General features: G+C 39.6%; 1 protein-coding gene and 1 pseudogene across 1 annotated transcript; one reads left to right on the top strand and one right to left on the bottom strand.

Annotated features, from left to right (window-relative positions):
- The first annotated feature begins 10,675 nt into the window (after positions 1-10,675).
- Positions 10,676-11,122, top strand: LOC121796564. Its single transcript, XM_042195387.1, has one exon. It carries the CDS (start codon positions 10,676-10,678, stop codon positions 11,120-11,122), a length of 447 nt encoding a protein of 148 aa, XP_042051321.1.
- Positions 11,123-12,169: 1,047 nt separating this feature from the next.
- LOC121796563 lies at positions 12,170-19,085 on the bottom strand (annotated as a pseudogene).
- Positions 19,086-20,085: the final 1,000 nt, after the last annotated feature.

The raw sequence follows: 20,085 nt of genomic DNA, 5'->3' as shown, positions 1-20,085 counted from the left end.
ACCGTTGGCTACAAAGCTGATTTCTAGCCCCTCCCCCCGGCACTCCTCGTTGAAGAGCGGTGACGACTGAAGAACATTAATGTCGTTGTTCGAACCTGCCACGCCGAAATACGCATGCCAGATCTTCAGACGATAGTCCGCAACGGCTTCCAGTATCATCGTTGGATGTTGGAATTGTGTGAAAATAATGAATGGAGTGGGGTGTATTTATAGGGGAATTGAAATGTAAAAAAAAAAATTTGAAAATCGGCATAGCCGCGGCGGTTGGCGCCGCCACTATAGGCGGCGCGCCTATAGCCACGTCCACCCCCCCCCCCATAGCCGTGTCCTCGCCCCGGAGTCGGCGAACGCGCGTCCGCCGCATACCGCCCCCGAAATGGTGTCCGCCCGCGGGGCGGACAACTCCGCCACTATAATGCGCCCGCCTACCGCCCCAACCCGCGGCTATAGCCGCGGGCGTCCCATAGTGGACACCCTAAGACACGTTCTGTAATACTCTATTAGTCTATTATATTTACGTGAAAATTTTGCAACAGTCATCGAAAGTTTTAAGCTATTTCTTGTTTGAGCAAATTGCCGGAAAAACAACAAAGTGGTGTGCACATATGTACAACTACAGGCGTAACCGACTAATAAGTGTATTAAACGATTTCGTTAACTAGTCAAGCGTTTTATTAATATACACAGCATACATAATATACTTTGAATCCAAGATTATAGAATATTGAAAAAAATGTCAAAGGTATACTAATATATATACTATCATTACTTAAATTGCAAGATTAAATAAAATTTAACTAATTAATTTTAATGAATTTTTTGATAGTTTGTCCTCCTTGTTTTACCTCTACAATTTATATCCACGTAAATATTTTATAATCGGCTAAGTCTTAAAGTGATCTGTTCTTAATTGTAAAAATTTTTAGACCCTACCAAACGCATTTTTCAACCGTTACCGAAAAACAATGATAGCACAAACCGTGACACTTTTAATAAAGTTTCTCCCCCAAAGAAACAAAGAAGAGCTTTCTCCCCTAGCTCGGTGGTCCATTTAGAGGCTTTGAAAAAAAAATACTATAACTATAGAATTTCATGCTCTATACGAGTACTATTTGTGGTCCATTTGAGATATACGAAACAATTTTAAAACTTCAAATCCAATCCGGAGTTTGAAAAAGAGACTTTTTTTAGTTACTTAGCAAGTGAATGAGAGGATGGCGTTTCAACTTTCCTTATTCATTTGAATCATACTTCAAAGTTTTAAAGAAATCAAAGAGTAAAAGAGTTCATAAAAATCCTCTAAACGCCAGTCCACGCTAAAAGACCGATTCACTTTTTAGGTAATCTATACTTTTTTATCTTGTTGATTGTAAAGCTTTCTGACCACCTCTGGCCTCGTCGATGTTCTCTTGTTACAACCTTATTTATCTTTTATTCCTTTTGTTTTTTCGTTGGGATATCCTGGTGACTAGGGGTGGTTCGGTACGGTATACCGTACTGTGAGTGTCATACCGTACACCGTACTGAAAATTCCGGTATGACAAAACACCATACCGATACCGTACTGAATTTTTCAGTATACCGGAGTTCGGTATACCGAAAATTCGGTAAGGTAGTTTTTGATACCGTTACCATACCATTTTTTCGGTATACCTTACTTTTGCGGTATACCGAAATGCGGTACGACATACCGTTATGTCTGTTATACCGGAAAAAAAATCTATTATACCCAAAATATTCAAATAAACAATTCTAGTGTTCAACTACTTCAAAAAGTTCGAAACAATTAAACTTCACCACAATCAAATCTTGTTCATACAATCATTCTTTTTAAATATTAGTATAAATATAACATAAATATATATATGGGGAACGTTAAGGTCCTACTACCTCCTTAGTGTTAAGCACCAAACAGATCACAACCCTTGGATCATTAGATTGGATGATTGTGATAAGCAACATATTAGACCAAAATGCTACATTATTAATCAAGTTACATTATTACACTGAAATGCTACATTATTTAACTAAAATAGTACTCCCTCTGTCCAAAGAAAGTTGAGTCACTTCTTTTTTGCACTCTTTTTGAAAAAATCATAATAAATAGTTAAAGTAGATAAATAGTAAAGTGAAAGCGAGAATAATGAAGATAAGAGTCTTATCTACATTATTTCCGATTTTACTTTACTATTCACCCACTCTAACTATTTATTACGAATTTTATAAAACAGGTTCAAAAAAGAAGTGACTCAACTTTCTTGGGACGAAGGGAGTACATTATTAGTTAAGTTACATTATTAGACTAATAATATACTTTATTAGTTAACACATGACATTAATCTAACCGTTAAATCACAAGATCCAATAGATAACAAGTGTTTTACATGTTGAAAATGAATACATCACCCCTATATATATGTTTATATATGTAATAATCAATCGGTATACCGGTATACCACGGTATACCAAAGCGTCGGTATATATCGACGATTCGGTATGCCGGTATGTACCGGTATACCGAATCTTCGGTATACCACGGTATACCGCGGTATAGGAAATCTAATACCGTTACCGTACTGAAAACTACGGTATACCGAAAAATTGGTCTTTTTCGGTACGGTAAGTCCGGTATTTCGGTATAATAACCCACCCCTACTTGTGACTCGTGCTTTTTTTGTTGTCCTTATTATTTGTTGTGTTTTTTTACTTTTAATTAGATAATGTTGATTATATGGCAACAGTGGCGGATGGAGAATAGAACTAGGGGTACAACTGTACCCCCAAACCTTCCAATAATGACAAAGAGGATCCAATTTTAACCAATTCACTGTAATGACTGAGAAGTCTTGCTCTTTTTTTATGTTTTCCGTTCTTCTCATTCTTCTTTTTATCGTTGTGCACTGCTCAAGTTGGATCGTCAAGCTGATCCAGCTAGCCTGGATATGCCATCAACCTGCAAACTGCTGGTGAACGGGTCAAGTGGAGACTCAGGCCGATCAACTCAAAATAATCCTACTCGAGTGAGATGAACAGAAAAACTTAAAAGCGTTCTCAAAACCTTAACCCACAATACTATTAACTAGTATAGGGAAGTAAGGATCGATCCCACGGAGATGATGTGTTTTACATTTGTTGTTGGACACGAAATGGGAATGGCTGCTGCCACGCTTTCTAGGGGTGGGTTAAGTTAACTACTTGACTTGAGAAATTAAACAAGCTAGGGTTCTAAACTGATCAACTTACTAAAGCTTAACTAAATCTACTTGATCAACTCAACTAAAACTTTCCATAAATGGACAAACAACATAAAATGGACGACTGTCAGTCTCCTGCAAAATGTACGATAAAGTAAAACTTTTATAACAACTTCATCTTCTTCACTAAATCAACATGAAAAGCTGAGCAAAAATCAAATCTAAAAAGTTACGAAAAACGAAACATCATAACAACTTGTAAGCTTGGATCTACTCCTAAAATCTAAACTACGACTACGTAAATACGAAACTAAGCCACGATCATGCAGAAATAAAATATTAGCTAATAGATCTAAACATCCTAAACAACTTATCCATAATTTCCTATACAACTTAGACAAATCGTAAGTCTAAAACTCAGATCTGACCAGATCAAACCACATCCAAACACTTGAGCTAAGATATGCATCATAAAACAGAAACCGAACGCAGATCAAAAGTATCATGCATGAAAACAGAACATATCAAATGGAACCGAAACCATAACTCTAATTTACTAAATAAAAAACATCAAGAGTCGATAATATCAAAAGTAAACTGAAAGTAATCAAACGAAAATAGGAATTTGTTTCATCGCTCATTCTCGAAGCGGAATAACAAGAACAAAACGATTTAAGTGATAAAACCAGCACCAAACTACGACTAAACTAAACTGAAACAGGACCAAGTGTGTGTGCAACAGAAATCAGGAAGATGAAGTAAAATGAGCTCCGATTTCAGCCCTAGAAGAGAGCTGAAATCCTAAGATGTCTGTGTGATGACCGTAAGACCTCCATTTCTTCGTGTTGGGCTTCCTTTATATAGTGAGGCATAGGGCTCTGATCCCTAGGGTACCATCCTCTCCGAAATGTCATTCCCGCCCTTCACTTTTGGTGTGGTCTTTTAGCTCTATATTCCATGCGGAAACTCCTGTTCGCTCCATTTAATTCTGACTTGATCAACTTAGCGCTGCAGTTTTTGGCTTCATTCCTTGATCCGTTCATCCGCCCAACTGATCTGTTCATTTACTGAATATGGCGAATTTTCATACACACCTAGCTCAAAATTGAATGTTAGTTTACTGAATTTTGATGTAGTTTTATGATAGAACACATGCGTGAAACGAGCATCATCAATGACCCAGTGGTAGAGTACTAGCCTCTCTACTTCTAGGTGTGGGTTCGACCTCCTAGAGAACATTTTAAAATTTCTTACTCTATTGAGATTAATCTAATCTTTTAACCCATTACTAATTCAATTAAAATATATAATGCCTCTAATTTTTTTTATCAATTTTTTAAACATTCTATTAATACAATAAAAAAATTATCTTTTCATTATTTTTTTATAAAACTTAATTCTTTTGATATATTTATTTTCTATATTGTCTATTTGTCATGCATTAAATTTTTTAAAGTGTTTGTTTACATCTTTTTAGTTTATTTATTTTTATCATTTTTTAGATAGTGAAACTTCTTATTGAAAAATAATGACATGGAGCATTAGAGCATCCGCATCGCCATCTCGATGCGGGCTCGGACTCGTCTCGGTGAGACGAGCCAACACCAAGATGGCGATGCAGCCCTCCCGTCGCGTCTCGCGTCCCTCCAAGACGAGGAAGCTGGCGAGCTCTGGCGCGAGGCGTGACACAATAAATAAAAATCAATTTTCCAAAAAAAAATTTAAAAATTAAAATTTTAAATCGATAATATTACCGTTTAAATTTAAATTTTTTTATTTTTTTATTATATAAATACTCCCATTACCTCTTTCATTTTACACATAAACACACTATCTCTCATCTTTTTTTCTTCTCATCACTATCATATCATCTCCCTTTCCTCTCCAATTGCTGCAAAAATGTCCGGTGACGGAAACTCCGGCGGCGAGGGCGGCTACGACTTGAACGCGTTTGTCGACTGAGGGGGCATGCACAATGTTTTGGGTGCTTCCGGTTCCGGTTTTTCACCGGGCACCCAAGGCTCGTCGACGCCGGCATACCAAACACCATCTTTTCCAATTGATGCATACTATCGTCCCTCCGCCCCAAGGTATGGGCTAACGTAGGGATTATCCCAAATTAGGGAGAATATTTCGAAGGAACACACTCCGGAAAACCTTCCGATCGGAGCTAGAAGAGGAGGAGGCGGAGGAGGACGAGCCGGAAGAGAAGGAGGACGAGGCGGTGGAAGCTCCGCCAGTCGTGGATCCGGAAACAAGGAGGAGGACGAGGCGGTGGAGGACTTAGGCCGTCATCCATACAGCTCTGCGGAGACGATGGCTCTGTTCGACGCTTGGATCAGCACATCGTACGATCTCATCGTCGGGAATCAACAAACCCGCAAGTGTTTTTGGGATAAGGTCACCGACGTATACAACGAGCGAAAGTCGAAGGGGACCTTTCGCCGCAACGTGAAGATGCTTCGCAGTAATTTTGAGCGAGCCGACAAAAATATCAAAATATTTTGTGGGATCTACAAGCATGAAGCGGAGAATTACCAAAGCGGAGCCAGTGGAGCCGACATTCTAAGAGCGGCTTTGCGAGTCTTTAAATCCAACACCGGCAAAGATTTCAAACATTCAGATGTTTGGCAGACGGTCAAAGAGCTTGATAGGTGAGCTGGCGGTGTCGAGTCCAGCACGGACTCGAGCTCGAAACGCACGAAGCACTGATAAACACAGGTTTTGCATGTTTTTAAGGCCTAGATTTAACTCGTTCTAAATTTCAATCATGCAAATTATGTTCTTAAATTGCATATATTATATATTTTGGTATTTTGACGTGTTTGTTGATAAATAATAGAAAAAGATAGAAAAAATGTGCAAAAATGGCCAAGGTGCAGCAGCCTCTGTTAGAGCCCATCTTCCAACGAGTTTGAAGTCCAATCAGTGCTTAATATATACCATTCTCTTCGTCTTCGAAATAGCTTCACGTGGGTACCTTGAACATCTGAATAGGAGTTCTGTGGAGAAAGTTATGTCCATTCTACGAACGTTGCGCAGTGCAGTCAAAAGCAGGCGGAAATTAGGGAAGGAAAGAAATTGTTGCCAAATCTCTCCTATTAATTGAAGAATTCGAATTTACCATATTTACCATTACTTGGAGGATACTTTTTTTACCAATTATAAACCTTTTTTCAAGCCTATATATACCCCATGTAATATTTATCTCAGAGCCTCCAACCCCTCCATCTCTACACTACTTCCATCTCATATTCCACATATTATTCTTCCATCTTCCATTGGAGCAGAGCTCTGCAGATCCAGGCAAGAGAAGACTGAAGACTGCATCATTCAACCTTGGGTTTTGTTTTGTTTTTCTTCATGTCTAGTACTTTTTGTTGTTTTACTTGTCTATAAGTATTAAACATCTTTGGTAGAATTTTTGGTAAATATGCTATGATTTTGAGTTATTTATTCAATTATTTTTCCTTGTTAGCTCTTGTAGTTATTTCAATTTCTCTTGTGCTTATACATTTGTTTGATTGGCTGTCTTATGAATGCATGTGGATTTTACTACAAGAACTGAGAAGTGAGTAGTCTAATTTGAAAGAGGAGAAATTGACGTCTTTGCCAATAAAATCGAGAGATTTGAGCCTTTGAATGAAGCAAATTTATCTTAGGAGCTTTTAGGAGTTGTTGCCTTAGTTCTAGGAATGAGACTTCGGTTCTAGGTAGCAATCTACAAACTGTATGCTTCGAGAGAAGATATGATTTTACATCTGTGATAGCTTAGTAACTCTAGAGACCGTAATTCAAGGAAGTCGATTGGATAATAGCTTTTGATTGTGGTTCCTGAAATTCTACATTCTTTAGTCTGCTTTGTATTATTTGTTATTTATATTTTTATATTTTCTGTTATTTGTTTATTTCTTTCAGTCTAGTTTAATTAATCAACCCAAAAATCATGTGTCTCTAAATAGTATATGACACTTAGTATACAATATACAGTTGCAATCTTATTCCCTGTGTTCGATATCCCGGTACTGACCTTTAGCTATACTAGATCTACCTTGTATACTTGCAAGTATTTTTAGTGCTAATAAATAGTGCATCAAGCACGCGGCGGGTGGCCAATACTCGTCTAGTGAGAGCGGGGAAGGCAACGCCTCACAAGAGGTTGAGTTCCCGACATCAGATGCAGGGGGCTCCTCCGGTACACGACGTCGGCCGCAAGGGAACAAGGCGGCAAAGGCGGCTAGAGCTCGCGCAGGGAGGTGCCAAGGCGAATCAAGCCAGGCTGGCTCCCAAGGGTTGCCGCCCTCCCTAGTGTCCATGTACTTCACCGCCACGATGGCAGACACTTCCCGCATGACGCCTGACCAATATCAAGCCCATCTTGCCAGCATTGCGTATCTGGCAAGACAACTTGGTATTCCGCCTCAAACGGGTGCACCGCAACCGCCTTCGGGGGATGATTTGCCGGCGGAGTAGTTTTTATAATTTAAGTGTGCAATTTTTAATTTCTAGTATTTTAAATTATGTCTTTTTTAAAAAAAAATTAAGATTTTAATTATGAGTTTTTTTTTGTTTTTTTAGAATTTTAAATTGTAATTTTCTTTTATCTAATGAAGTGTGTTTTTATTAATAGAATTTGTTGGAAATAAAAATAAAAAATGAAATTGAATGAATAGTTAATGGATGAGATGATTAAGAGATGGAGGGTTGCAGGTGTTGTCTCTTAGTTAAGAGATGGGGTAAAAAGTGCAGTGGAGCCCATGAATAGTTAAGATATGAGACGGTATTGAGACAGGGATGTGGATGGCCTTAAACTGAAGATAAAAGATCGATTATGAAGCTTCAAATCGATATAACATTATCGTACCCCAAACCGAGAATCCTGGATTTGCCACCGTATGGCAACATTCTATTCTCTACATATGTATTTGGTGGACATAGGCTCACCCCTTATGTTCGAGTACTTTTAAAAAAAACAACCTTTTTATGATAAAGCAATTGGTTGCATTCCAAGTAAATAGAAATGTAAAAAAAAAGTAAATAGAAATGTTAGGCATAATGGGCCTATGAAGTTTAGATGCTAAATTAAAATAAGGTTAGATTGGGCTTCTCTGTTTCGTATTTGGGCCTAAGATTTTTTAGGCCTTGTCGTACTTCTTCGTTGGCCCATTACCATAACATTTTGATTAGATAAAATAAACTAATCATGGAATTTAATCTATACCCACTCCAAAAAAAAGCTATCTTATTTTCTTTTACGATGTACATGTTTTCTCAAAGAAAAAGACAGAACATAAATGATATGGCAATGGAAGCACATAATCATACATTCATGTGTAGTTAGTAGTTAGTAGTTAGTAGTTACTAGTATAAATCATGGACGCACGATACATATATATGTCCTCATATATATGTATATCTACATCATGTAAATTAATTTCAAGGCGTCAACGCCTTCATACTGCAATTTTTGCATAGACACTGAACAACTGCTGTATATATACTTCAATTAGTCGTTGAATTTGTCAAACGCAAAATTACTGCTGAAATACCTAAAGAAGCAAATGCGAATGGACTATATCATTTATTTACATTTTTTTCCATATTCTGTTTTCTATTTCTTCTCACATAAAACAAACAAATTAAGTATATGCACCAACGAGAACAAAATATTATTGGACAATCGAGTCGATCGGTGTTAAAATGAAAATCACGAGACCTAATTAATAGATTAACTACATATGTGGCCTTTACTAATACTATATGAGTAACATATCACTAAAAATATTATGGTCTCGGTTCTTCACAATTTTCTAATTCGACTTATATTATTGGTACATAGGTGAGGTGTGTGATCAAATACTAAGTAATTTATAGTAATAACTAATAACTAATATCAATTTTGTAGGTTAAAAATATCAACACAAAGATATAATTATATCAATCTTCTTGTATTGATATCTAAATTTACATGTTGTATTGATATAATTATGTCTTTGTGTTGATAATTTTAATACACAAAATTAAAAGTTATTAGTTATTACTGTAAATTAGTAAGCACACTAACGCAACCAACATATATCTAAAAAAAATAAAAGAACTACTGAAATCGATAATTAATTAGTGTTATGCAGATTTTACAAAGTGCTAAGTGATAAACCCCGAAACTTCCAACTTGCAAACTAATATGACTAAGTCGCCCCATACATATCTGATAGTCAAATGCCAATTTGCAATTTAATTAATGAGAATAATGACATACAACAAATGTCAACCACTGCCAAAAAAAGTCTGTTTACCGATGGATTTTCCGACAACTTTTTGACGAGATTCCCCGACGGATGACCAACGGATCTCGGTGCAAAATCTATGCACCAAAATCACTATATATCGAATTCACTGATTAATTAATTTTGGCATCGTAAGTATCATTATAGACATATCAATCGGTAAACACTTTATCAATCTAATATTATATATTTATATTTAAACAAAATTAAATCACTGGCGGATAAAATAAGTACATATATTAATTTGGTCAGGTTAAAAACTCCTAGCGGTTTTCTTTTTTGTCAATTCATATTCTTATCTCGTGACTTTCTTTTCTATCATTTATTAATCTATATTACTATATACTACTATATCTTATCCCATAGCTAACAATTTTCTTTGTTTCTTTCTTTTATTAATTCATATGTACTTTTACTGTTTTGCTTCCTTCAAAATTATATCATGAATATGCAACTATTAACAAAAATACGAACTAATTTCCCATAGTCATTGACAATATACTTCTTCGGTCAACTGTGTTTTTTGGCTTTATATTTCCCATATGATACGTATAGGTAGACTTGGTCTATGCCACTTCTTGCATAGTTGCAGTTGACCCAACTGCACTAGCTGACATTTTGCTCACCTAGTTTTCGCCTAATTATTCATGTCTGTTACTTATCTTGTTATCTATACCTTCCATCTAATTATTTTCATTAGTAATGTATAGAAAAACACTTTATACAATACATGCATATAATAATGAAATTGCAATATGATATATCTACTCATCACTTTATGTGATCATGTGTCCAAGAGCCATCCATTTTTCCACCAAAAATATTCTCCCAATAACAACCATCAATATTTTACTACTCTAGCTCAATTTAATTTCAAAATCCCCCAAGTCAAACTTCCAAAAGCATGATAAATCTATAGTGGCCCATTTTTTCCATATCCCCTTAATTTTGTTATCAACACTTTGCCTAATCATGAAATGACCCAAACACACCTCAATTTCCATCAAGCACTAATTGCCCACCATTTATTAATCCCACAAGTAATCCAAGTTGACTACGTCCCTTCCCACCCCCCAACCCCCACCCACACACACTTATATATATACACACAACACAACACTTCTCTCTCATTTCATTTCCATTCACCACCTTCAAAATTTCAAGAATTCAAGAAGAAAAAAATAAATTAAAGAAATGGTTCGTTCAATTCCAATATTCCATGAAAGTGAGAGCTTCTCAGCGATCGCGGTAGCGTTGGGGCTGTTTGTTTCGGTCTCTGTTTTGGTAGGTTTGTGTGCGAAGCATGCAAAGCAAATTGGTCGGAAGGAGAGTTCGAAAAGCGGGCATCCGCTGCCGTCGCCGAAGCAGCTGATGTCGGCGATAAGCCAGAAGGCCATATCGCCGTTAATCCACGGCAAGAAGTCGGCGGCGGCGGCGGATTCCGGCGAGGAGAATGGGGTGTGGCAGAAGGCGATCTTGATGGGGGAGAAGTGCCAGCCGCCTGAATTCTCCGGCGTCATCTACTACGATTACGACGGAAAGAGGATTCCGGAGATGCCAAAGTCGCCGCGCCACGGCTCCATGACGCCGTTGAAGAATATTAGTTTTCCGCCGCAGAAAAATGACGCCTCTGTTTATTGATACTATCCTGTAATAATTTGGAGCTTTTCTTTTTTTCTTTTCTTTAGTGTTTATATGAATTATGAAATTTTGGTGTAGTGTTTTATTTTCTATTTATCTTTTTCGCTTTTTATTATTTCAGTGGTTTGTGGTCGTGAATTTTTATTTTATTTTTTGAGAGGAAAGTTAATTTGTTTCATATTCTCCTCTTTTTTTATGGTAAACTAGTGTAATAAATAGTTGCTGCCTTTTGAAATTGACTTGGTCTTTCTAAAGAGTTGATTTCGTGTAGGATTAATTGCTTACGTGGTCAATTCAATTAATATTAACTCTAGGTGACCTAACCTAAATTTACTAATATTTCGTAAAACCTTTTACGCCTTTTTAACGAAAGTCTTTTGTGTATAAATTGAATAATGCTATTTATAAATTTAAATGAATAAAAAAATTGAAAAATGCTTGGGGTGCATCGTCATGAAAACGGCGTGCAGCGTTGCCCCTACCTTTTTACTCCGTATTTTTTTATTAGAAACTATTGTGGATGTGTTTTGTTTTTTGAAGAACATATCAATTCTGCCTATTCGAATTTTTCACTCCATTATTTTAGACGCCACTTAGATAGAATAAAATATTTCAATAGTTGACAGAATATGATTTTGTATTCAAGTTGTTCAATGACACGGCAAAATAATCAAATGTAACATCTTAGTATATATGGTGACCATGTTGTAGTTTTATACTCCCTCCGTCTAGCAAAAGGAGTCCCATTTCTCCAGGGCACGGATTTTAAGAAAGTTTTGAAGTGTGTAATAAATGTTGTGTGATAGTGGAATTTGAGACCCACCTTAATTGTTTTAAACCCTTTTTTTTAGCTTGCATACAACCAGCTGCTTTTTTTTTTGCCTACAACAATGCAGCACCTTTTCATATCAAGGGGTGCAACATGAATTTAATTTTATGCATCATGAATTTAATTTTAGGCTGCCAAAAAAATGGACACAATTAATGGGAAACTGAATTTAATAAGAACACTCAACATAAAAAAATGTCTTCCATTACATAAGTGAATCACGAAATTGAGTCTGAATCACGAACACCAAATGTGAATCACGAACACCAAATAAGTGAGTCTGAATCACGAACACCAAATAAGTGAATCACGTTTTCTTTGAAATTGAAATTGGAGCTAAGAGAAAGAGGGGGGAAATTAGGTTACTGTACAAGAACAAGCTACTCCGATTCCCCAAATCCCCGCCGCCGTCTTCCTCGTCCTCACCCTTCGGCACGGTCACCACCAGCTTGCCGTCCTCGTACGCGGCGGACACGAGCTCGGGGCGCGTGGATGGCGGCAGGTGGAACCGCCACAGATCGAGCTCGAATTCCGTCCCTGAGACATCGACGACGCTGTCTCCCCTCACGACGATCTTCGTGACGCCGGGGTAGATCGCGACGGTGGCGGCGGTGAATCTTCGTCAAAGCGGCGTGGATTAAGGTTTCCAAATAGGAAGAGGATGGAGTAAACGGCAGTGTAATTGAGAGAGTGGGAGAGTGTAATTGAGAATTGGGGGAGGGTAATTAATTTTTCTAAATATGGTAAGTGAACCGGGACTCCTATTCCCGGACGTCCCAAAACGGAAAAACGGAACTCCTATTGCTGGACGAGGGAGTATTATTTAGTCTTCTTCATATATGCATGAAACAGGCTATAATCTTTATATAACTGATCTAAGTTAAAAAATTGTGTTCTTACAGATGATAAAATGTACAACTATAAAAAGGTTTTTATAAAAAAATATAGAATAAAAGTAGATTTATTCTTCTTGTTTATTCTCTGCTGTGGTGGTATTAGGCCATCCACAACGCTGTCTCTTAAACCGTCTCTTAACTATTATTTGAGCACTATTTGAGGGCCCCACTGTCCTTTTTTCATCCATCTCTTAACTAAGAGACGGAACCTGCAACGCTCCGTCTCTTAACCGTCTCTATACCGTCTCTTAATTACTATTCATTCAATTTAATTTATAAATTTTTTTTAAAACCCAATTCAATTTAAACAAACACACTTTATTAAAATTAAAACAACATTACAACTTAACATTAAAAAAACGAAGACATATTAAAATTCTAAAAAAATAAAAATGACATAATTTAATCTTCTCCGCCAAAATTTTCCCAAATGTGCTCAATTAGATCCTCTTGGAGTTGGGTGTGGGCGCTAGAGTCGCGTGTCCTTGCCCGAATAGCCAACCGTTCTTGTATAGATGGATGCGCTCCACTTCGCGGCGGACTACTTGCGGTTGAGCTTCCGGGGGATTCGGGGTCGAACCAATTTCCGGCATCGGGTCCTTCGTCTCGGACAATCATGTTGTGCAAGATTATGCACGTATACATGATGTCGACCATGCTCTCCATGAACCACGAACGAGCCGGGGCTTTGATGATGTTGAAGCGCGCTTGGAGAACCCCGAACACCCTCTCCACATCCTTGCGCGCAGCCTCCTGCTTCTGCGCAAAAAGAGCCTGCTTTGGGTTCGCTGGCCTGCCGCACGTCTTCACGAAGGTCGGCCACTTCGGGTAGATGCCGTCGGCGAGATAGTACCCCATTTTATACCGCCGGTTGTTGGCGACGAAGTTGATGGCCGGCGCTTTACCATCCAAAACTTCGGTAAAGAGGTCGGACTGTTGGAGCACGTTTACGTCGTTGTTTGAGCCAGGGACCCCGAAGTACGCGTGCCAGATCCAAAGTCGGTAGTCGGCAACGGCCTCGAGTACAACGGTTGGGTGGGTGCCTTTGTGGCCGCTCGTGTAGAAACCCCTCCAAGCCACCGGGCAATTCTTCCATTGCCAGTGCATGCAATCGACACTGCCAAGCATCCCGGGGAATCCGTGCACTTGTTCGTGCAGGTTGAGGAGGAACTGACAATCCTCCGTGGTTGGCCTCCGGAGAAATTCGTCACTGAAGGCTGCCCGGACGCCTCTGCAGAAGTTGAGCAAGCACAAGCGCCCAGTGCTGTCTCCGATGTGCAGGTATTCGTCGAATATGTCGGCCGTTTGTCCAGTCGCAAGCTGTCGGATGGCTGCATTACATTTCTGCAGCGTCGTGTGGCTGGGACGACCGACCGCGTCGAACCCTTCTCGGAAGAACTCCTCCCTGGCCGCCAAAGTATTCGCTATGTGGAGAAATAGCGGTTTCCGCATGCGGAAACGGCGACGGAAATAGGTATCTCCCCAAATCGGGTTATCGCAGAAGTAGTCGCGTACTAACCGTGCGGCGGCTTCCTTCCGGTTCCGATTGATGTACTTCCGGGAGCGTCGTGGGGGTGGTGCGGCTTCCTCCGCCTCTCGTCGTCGATCTTCTTCGAGTGATTGTTCCATTAATTGACGCATTTGCTCAAAAGGATCCATTTGTTTGAGTTGATTGAAGATGGAAATTGGAGTGATAGAGAGGATTTGAGAGGAATAGATGTGTGTTTGTGTTTGAAATGAGTATGAAATAGAATTATTTATAGAGTAAAAAAATTAAAAAATTTAAAAAATGAAAATAAAAATTTAACGGTAATATTACCGTTTGAAAAAAAAAATTTAATTAAAAATCGATTTTTTTTTAAAAAAAATGAATTATTGCGTCATCAGTGACGACGCCCACTCGCGGGCCAGCGAGTGGGCGTCACGCACGCATGGGGACGTGCCACGTGTCCCTAGCGCGTGACGAGCCATCTCGTCTCGTGTCTCGCCGAGACGAGCTACGCGACGAGACGGGCGCGAGATAGAGACGAGATGGGCGCTGCAATGCGTCTCGCGGGGGTCTCGTCTCTCCGAGACGAGACGCGAGCCCGGCGCGAGACGCGTTGTGGATGGTCTTAGCGCGGCTTCTCAGCTCTTCAAAAGCCTTCATGCTCTCTGCATCGAACCCTCCCGCCAACTGAAAGAGTTATTTAAAAGGTCATGAGCTCAAATTTCATATTTTTGGACTACTTTCATTTTTCTGTAGTGAATAAAATTGCGGAGAGGTGTGTGTACCTGATGCACTCTGAAAGCAAACCGGACTCCTTGTAGGAGCAAGAATTCCTTGGTAGGCTCTTTCTCTGGTTCATTCATTGCATCGAGCTCTGTTGCAACGCGCTTCATGTATTTTCGTGCTAGCTGAACAGATGACAGCTTGATCTGCATAGATGAATGGTGATTTGTGTTATTTATCATGAAAAAACATGCTAATGAACTTGAATTTATCACTGCTTGTTGCATGGTGTTTTGTAAGATTACATACCTTGCCTACTACTCCGGAATCAAGAAGCCAGTCCACTGGAATGTTGCAACGTGCCTCTCCAGTTTGGAAATAAATTTATTTTGTAGAGTTTGATTGACCATTTGAATCGAATTTTTGTTATCCAATAGCTCCTTGCTAAAGAGAACTTACTTTTCGAGCAACTTATACATCTTCTTCAGAGCAGCATCACAAGGAAGATTCTCATCATCTGCGAATGTTGCAACGTGCCTCTCCAGTTTATTGAGGTCCTGATACTCGAAGGCTGCCTCTCTTAACGCGTCTGCTTTCCCCTCTGGCCAGTCGAAGTGCTTGAGGACTGCGCGCTCATCAACCTAGCACAGACATGAGCACAAAAGAGTTAACAAAATAGTTTTTAAGCATGAAAGCCTCAAATCATTTCCATCAAAAACAAAACTTTACCAAGAAGGAGAGCTCCTCGTCTAGCCAGTTCACAAATGCCAGCAAATCATCTACGTTTGTAAAAGAGGCTGCTCTGACTTCAGAAGCCAATGACTGAACAAATTCACCTTGGGTTTCCACATCAGCTTTAACCTGTTTGCAAGATTTGTTGCATTGTTAGCTTTGAGAAAGGCAAATGAAATTATTACTGAAGAAAATAAGTTAAGGATTAGCATACAGCTAGCAGGAAGGATGATCTGTTCTCAATCTCCCCAATCATGTTCCTTCTTGCTTCTGAGGTGTTTGATGATGTAGAGATCAAGGCGTTTGTATTCTTCGCCTCACGTTTCATCAATGATTGGTAGAACTCAACTAGCTCAGGAGCCCGGTGAACTTTATCACCGCCTGCACCTCCTCTTGGGGGCAGACTTCCCGGTGGAGGCGGAGGGAGAGGAGCCCCACCGGGTGGGGGTGGAGGCGGAGGTGCACCCGGAGGGGGAGGTGGTGGAGGGGGACCACCTGGGGCCCGACTTGGAACATTAGTGTCACCTGAGGCCCCTCCTGATGCCTTAGGGGGTGGTCGAGGAGTCCTTGCAGGGCGTTTCTCAATCTCCACGAGCTGCATTTTGCTGACTATCGGAGAATTGGTTTTGCTCTCACCAGACTGATTATTTGAGCTTGCAGAGATAATAGGTTTTTCTTTTATAAGAGCAAGTTTTGGGGGCAGAGAAACAGATTTACTATCCACCCTCAAAGGGTCACCGAATTTCACAGCTCTTGCTTGCTGAGCTTTCTCTTTGATGTGTTTCTCTCTCTCCAATGCCAGCTTATGCCGGTCCTTGTATGCAGGGTACTTCTCGTCTAGAACTCCTTCGACTGATTTGGGCATCAAATGGAAAGATGATGCTACATTGTAAGTGAATCACTAGGAGGCAGTTTTGTGGTTTCAGGGGAATCGAACTCATCGTTCTCCCTAGTTCGAAAGCTAGTGATGGCAATGCCATCTCCTGCATTTCTTAGCATTAGAGCTTCAAGGGCCCCCCTAGGTTTGTGGCTCCTGCCCGGTGATCCACCTGCAAAAGATCGAGCAGGAGAGGAGAGAGCGCTTGAGTCGTCTCTCTTTCCCCACCTCTTCAGCTTCTGGATCAAACCAGGCTTCTTGCTTATACTGCTGAATCTGCTCGTGGAACTATCAATAGACATATTATCGAAATCCTCACTGTCAACAGAGGTATTGTCGAAGTTGCTCCCCATATCTGTGTCCCCTCCTCCACGCTCTGATCCTGCATACTCCAACATGAGCTGTTTAGCCTTCTCTTGGGATCTCGGGCTCAAACTTTTACTAAGATCTCGAGCTGATACTTTCCCAGAAGGCGTTTGGTAGTTGCGCAGCTCAAACCTTAGACGCGCGTTCACCCAACGAAGATACACCAGCTCTTCAACTTCACTGAACCTATTCATTTGAAGCCCTTCCACTTGCTTAACGAGGTCCTCGTTTGCATGCTTCATTTCATTCACCTCTTCTCTCACCTTGGCCACCATTTCTGTCTGAAACAGCAGTCAAAACTAGATCATATCAAGAATCTGCTAGCAAAGTATACTTGTACAAAATTATGCAGTTTGCAGAAAACAATTACCTCAGTAATGTTGGAAAGAGTTCTAACTTTGGATTCAGCAGAATCCAGTTTAACTATTAGTTCCCTCTTTTCATGCTGAAGCTCTTTGTTCTTCCTCTTAAGCTCCATCACCTCGACCTCCAACTCCTTGACAGCTTTAAGCTTCTTATCGACTTCGGCACTCTCCTGCTCCTTGCTTTGAAGGCTGCTAACTTGCTGCTTCAGCAGCAAGAGCTGGCCTTTTGTCTGGTTGGCTTCAAGCTGAATCTGCTTCTGCAGTTCCTTTATCTTCCTCCTCGCCATATCAAGCTCTTTCCGAGCAGCCACTCCCTGAGACAGCTCCTCTTGGAGTTTCTTCCTCTCAGCCTGCAAAGAGTTTATGGTTATGTTTAGCATGTCAATCTCCACTGTCTTGATCTTGAGCTGCTTCTGCAGCTCAGAGATGCTCGACTCTTGCTCCTTCAGTCCATAGTACTCAAGCAGCTCCCCTTCGAGCTTCACCTCCCTCTCCTCCAACTCTTTCACCAGATCACGCAGTCTCTCCAGCTCACTGGCATTGTTCGCCATCTCACTCTCGTAGACCCTGTCTTTCTCTGCCTTGAGATTAGCAGCCGTGTCATACTTGTCTGTAGGCAATGAAATCAATCTCTCCAGACAAAAGACTATCAAACTCTGGCAAATACTCATCCTCAAAATCAGGAGGGCTGCTTAAAGCAGGATTTATAATACTGTTGATCAATTTCACCTCCTCTTTATCCTCTTCTTCTTCCTCTTCGCCCTACAGCGTCTCAAATACGTTACAAATATGTCAAATTTACAACGAAAAAATCATGAAATCACATGTACACATATATCCATAACCACCTCTTTAAAATCTGTGTCTGAATACACAACATGCTCCTTCTTTTCCCCTTCATTCCAAGACTTGTCAAGGGATGCTTCATCACTTTCTGCTACTCAAAGCAACCAAATTTCAAAATGAATGACACAAACTACGCATGCAAAATCACACTCAACAAACGAATCTGCCTTTGGTTCATTACAATATACACAAAATCATAACAAACACATAATCTAGAATTATAAGCATACTTCGGCGCTTCTTAGAATTGTCCGGTGGCCTCGAGTTCTTGACACTAACCTGCTTAACTGCATATGCTGCAATAGAAGCAGCAACAACAAAGCCTAACCTGACAATCATGTAGGCACTGTTGATGGAAAATACTGTGTTTTCCACTCATAGACTAATAAAAACAGAAGGCTTTCCCTCATCTCCCTTCAACCCCATATCTCATGCTTCAGTCCAAGAATCCATACAATCACAAGTAAAAAAGGTTTTTCCTTTCCTAGGATATGAAATGACACAAGACAGGATTTTTATTCCTCAATGGCATTATCTTCACATAAAAACGAGATAAAAGCAGAAACTTGCTTGCAAACAAAGTTTCTGATAAATAGGATTTTGCAGCACAATCGACACCAATTTTCGAGTGGCCAATTATCCTCCAAGACCAAGAGGATTGCAATTCTACAAACATGTGGTGGGTCTGATTAGCTAACCTGATGAGAACTGAAAATAAAATAATAAAAGTGGCAAATAAATGACTGACAATGACAACAGTAAATGAAAGAGGTGATCTTGGACAAGAATTAAGCGACTTGTCTGAAACAGCTCCAGCAGTTTCATTGAGAAATTGTTGTTACTTGTTAGTTACAACTTACAACTAAAAAAATGTCTTTTTTGGATTGTCATAAATAAGGCGGCCGACCAGGGGATTTTATTCTTCAAGTTGGCAACACCTCAAATTAGTGAGACTGCTCTCCTCTCGTGTATGAAAATTTAGTTTCTAAACATGAAACAAAATATGCTAATTACGAGTCATGAGAAAGATACAAAAGTAGAATTTGTTGGATTTAAAGAAAATGAGGAGTTAAATTTCAGTAGGTTGAAAAATGTAATATTGGAATTTAATTGGTGGCTTTGTGTGATTGGATTGGTGCATATGGATTGATTTATCCATATTCCATAACATAAGTAGATTACAACAAAATTTAGCTAATAATATGTGGCTCATTTTTTTGGCTGCATTTGTAAGTATTCTCTATAAATGTGACGAAATGTATTTGAAAAGGTTAATGGAACGTGAGTTTCATTTTTATATATTAGTTTTATATTAAAATGTGAGTGTATAATGAGTTAGTGGAAAGTGGAGGTCCACTTATCAAAAAAGAAAAAAAACAAAGTGGACAATATTTTATGGACGGACTAAAAAGACAAAAGTAGACAACATTTGGTGGACGAATGGAGTAACTTATAAGGTATATACCGTATATCTGTTTTCTGAACGTGGCCATCCCATAATTCAAGTCAGGTCGGAGTCCACCAAACCCATTGCCGGCTATAAACGCTTGGTGCCAAACCCAATGTGGTTGGGATTAGAATTCACTTTCATTGCCAGAGACAATCATTATGTCGCATCTACCTCACCGCCTAGGATCTAATTCACTAAGAGCATCAGCGGTGGTGCGGAATTCCCCGCGGAATTTCTAAAAACACCTCTTACCACGTCATACGGACTTCCCACTGCACTGTCACGTCATAAGGACTTCCCACTGCACAGTGGCGGACATCCTGAAGGACTTCCCACAATTAAAAAACCACAAATTCACAAATTAAACAATTTCCAGAATTAAACAATTTA

This window comes from Salvia splendens, chromosome 3 (assembly GCF_004379255.2).
Source record: "Salvia splendens isolate huo1 chromosome 3, SspV2, whole genome shotgun sequence".
Lineage (NCBI taxonomy): Eukaryota > Viridiplantae > Streptophyta > Magnoliopsida > Lamiales > Lamiaceae > Salvia > Salvia splendens.
The sequence above is the reverse complement of the archived record's forward strand: the minus strand, read 5'-3'. Positions and strand labels throughout refer to the sequence as shown.

Coding starts and splice junctions, on each gene's coding strand:
- LOC121796564 (XM_042195387.1), top strand. CDS start 10,676: ATGGTTCGTTCAATTCCAATATTCCATGAAAGTGAGAGCTTCTCAGCG.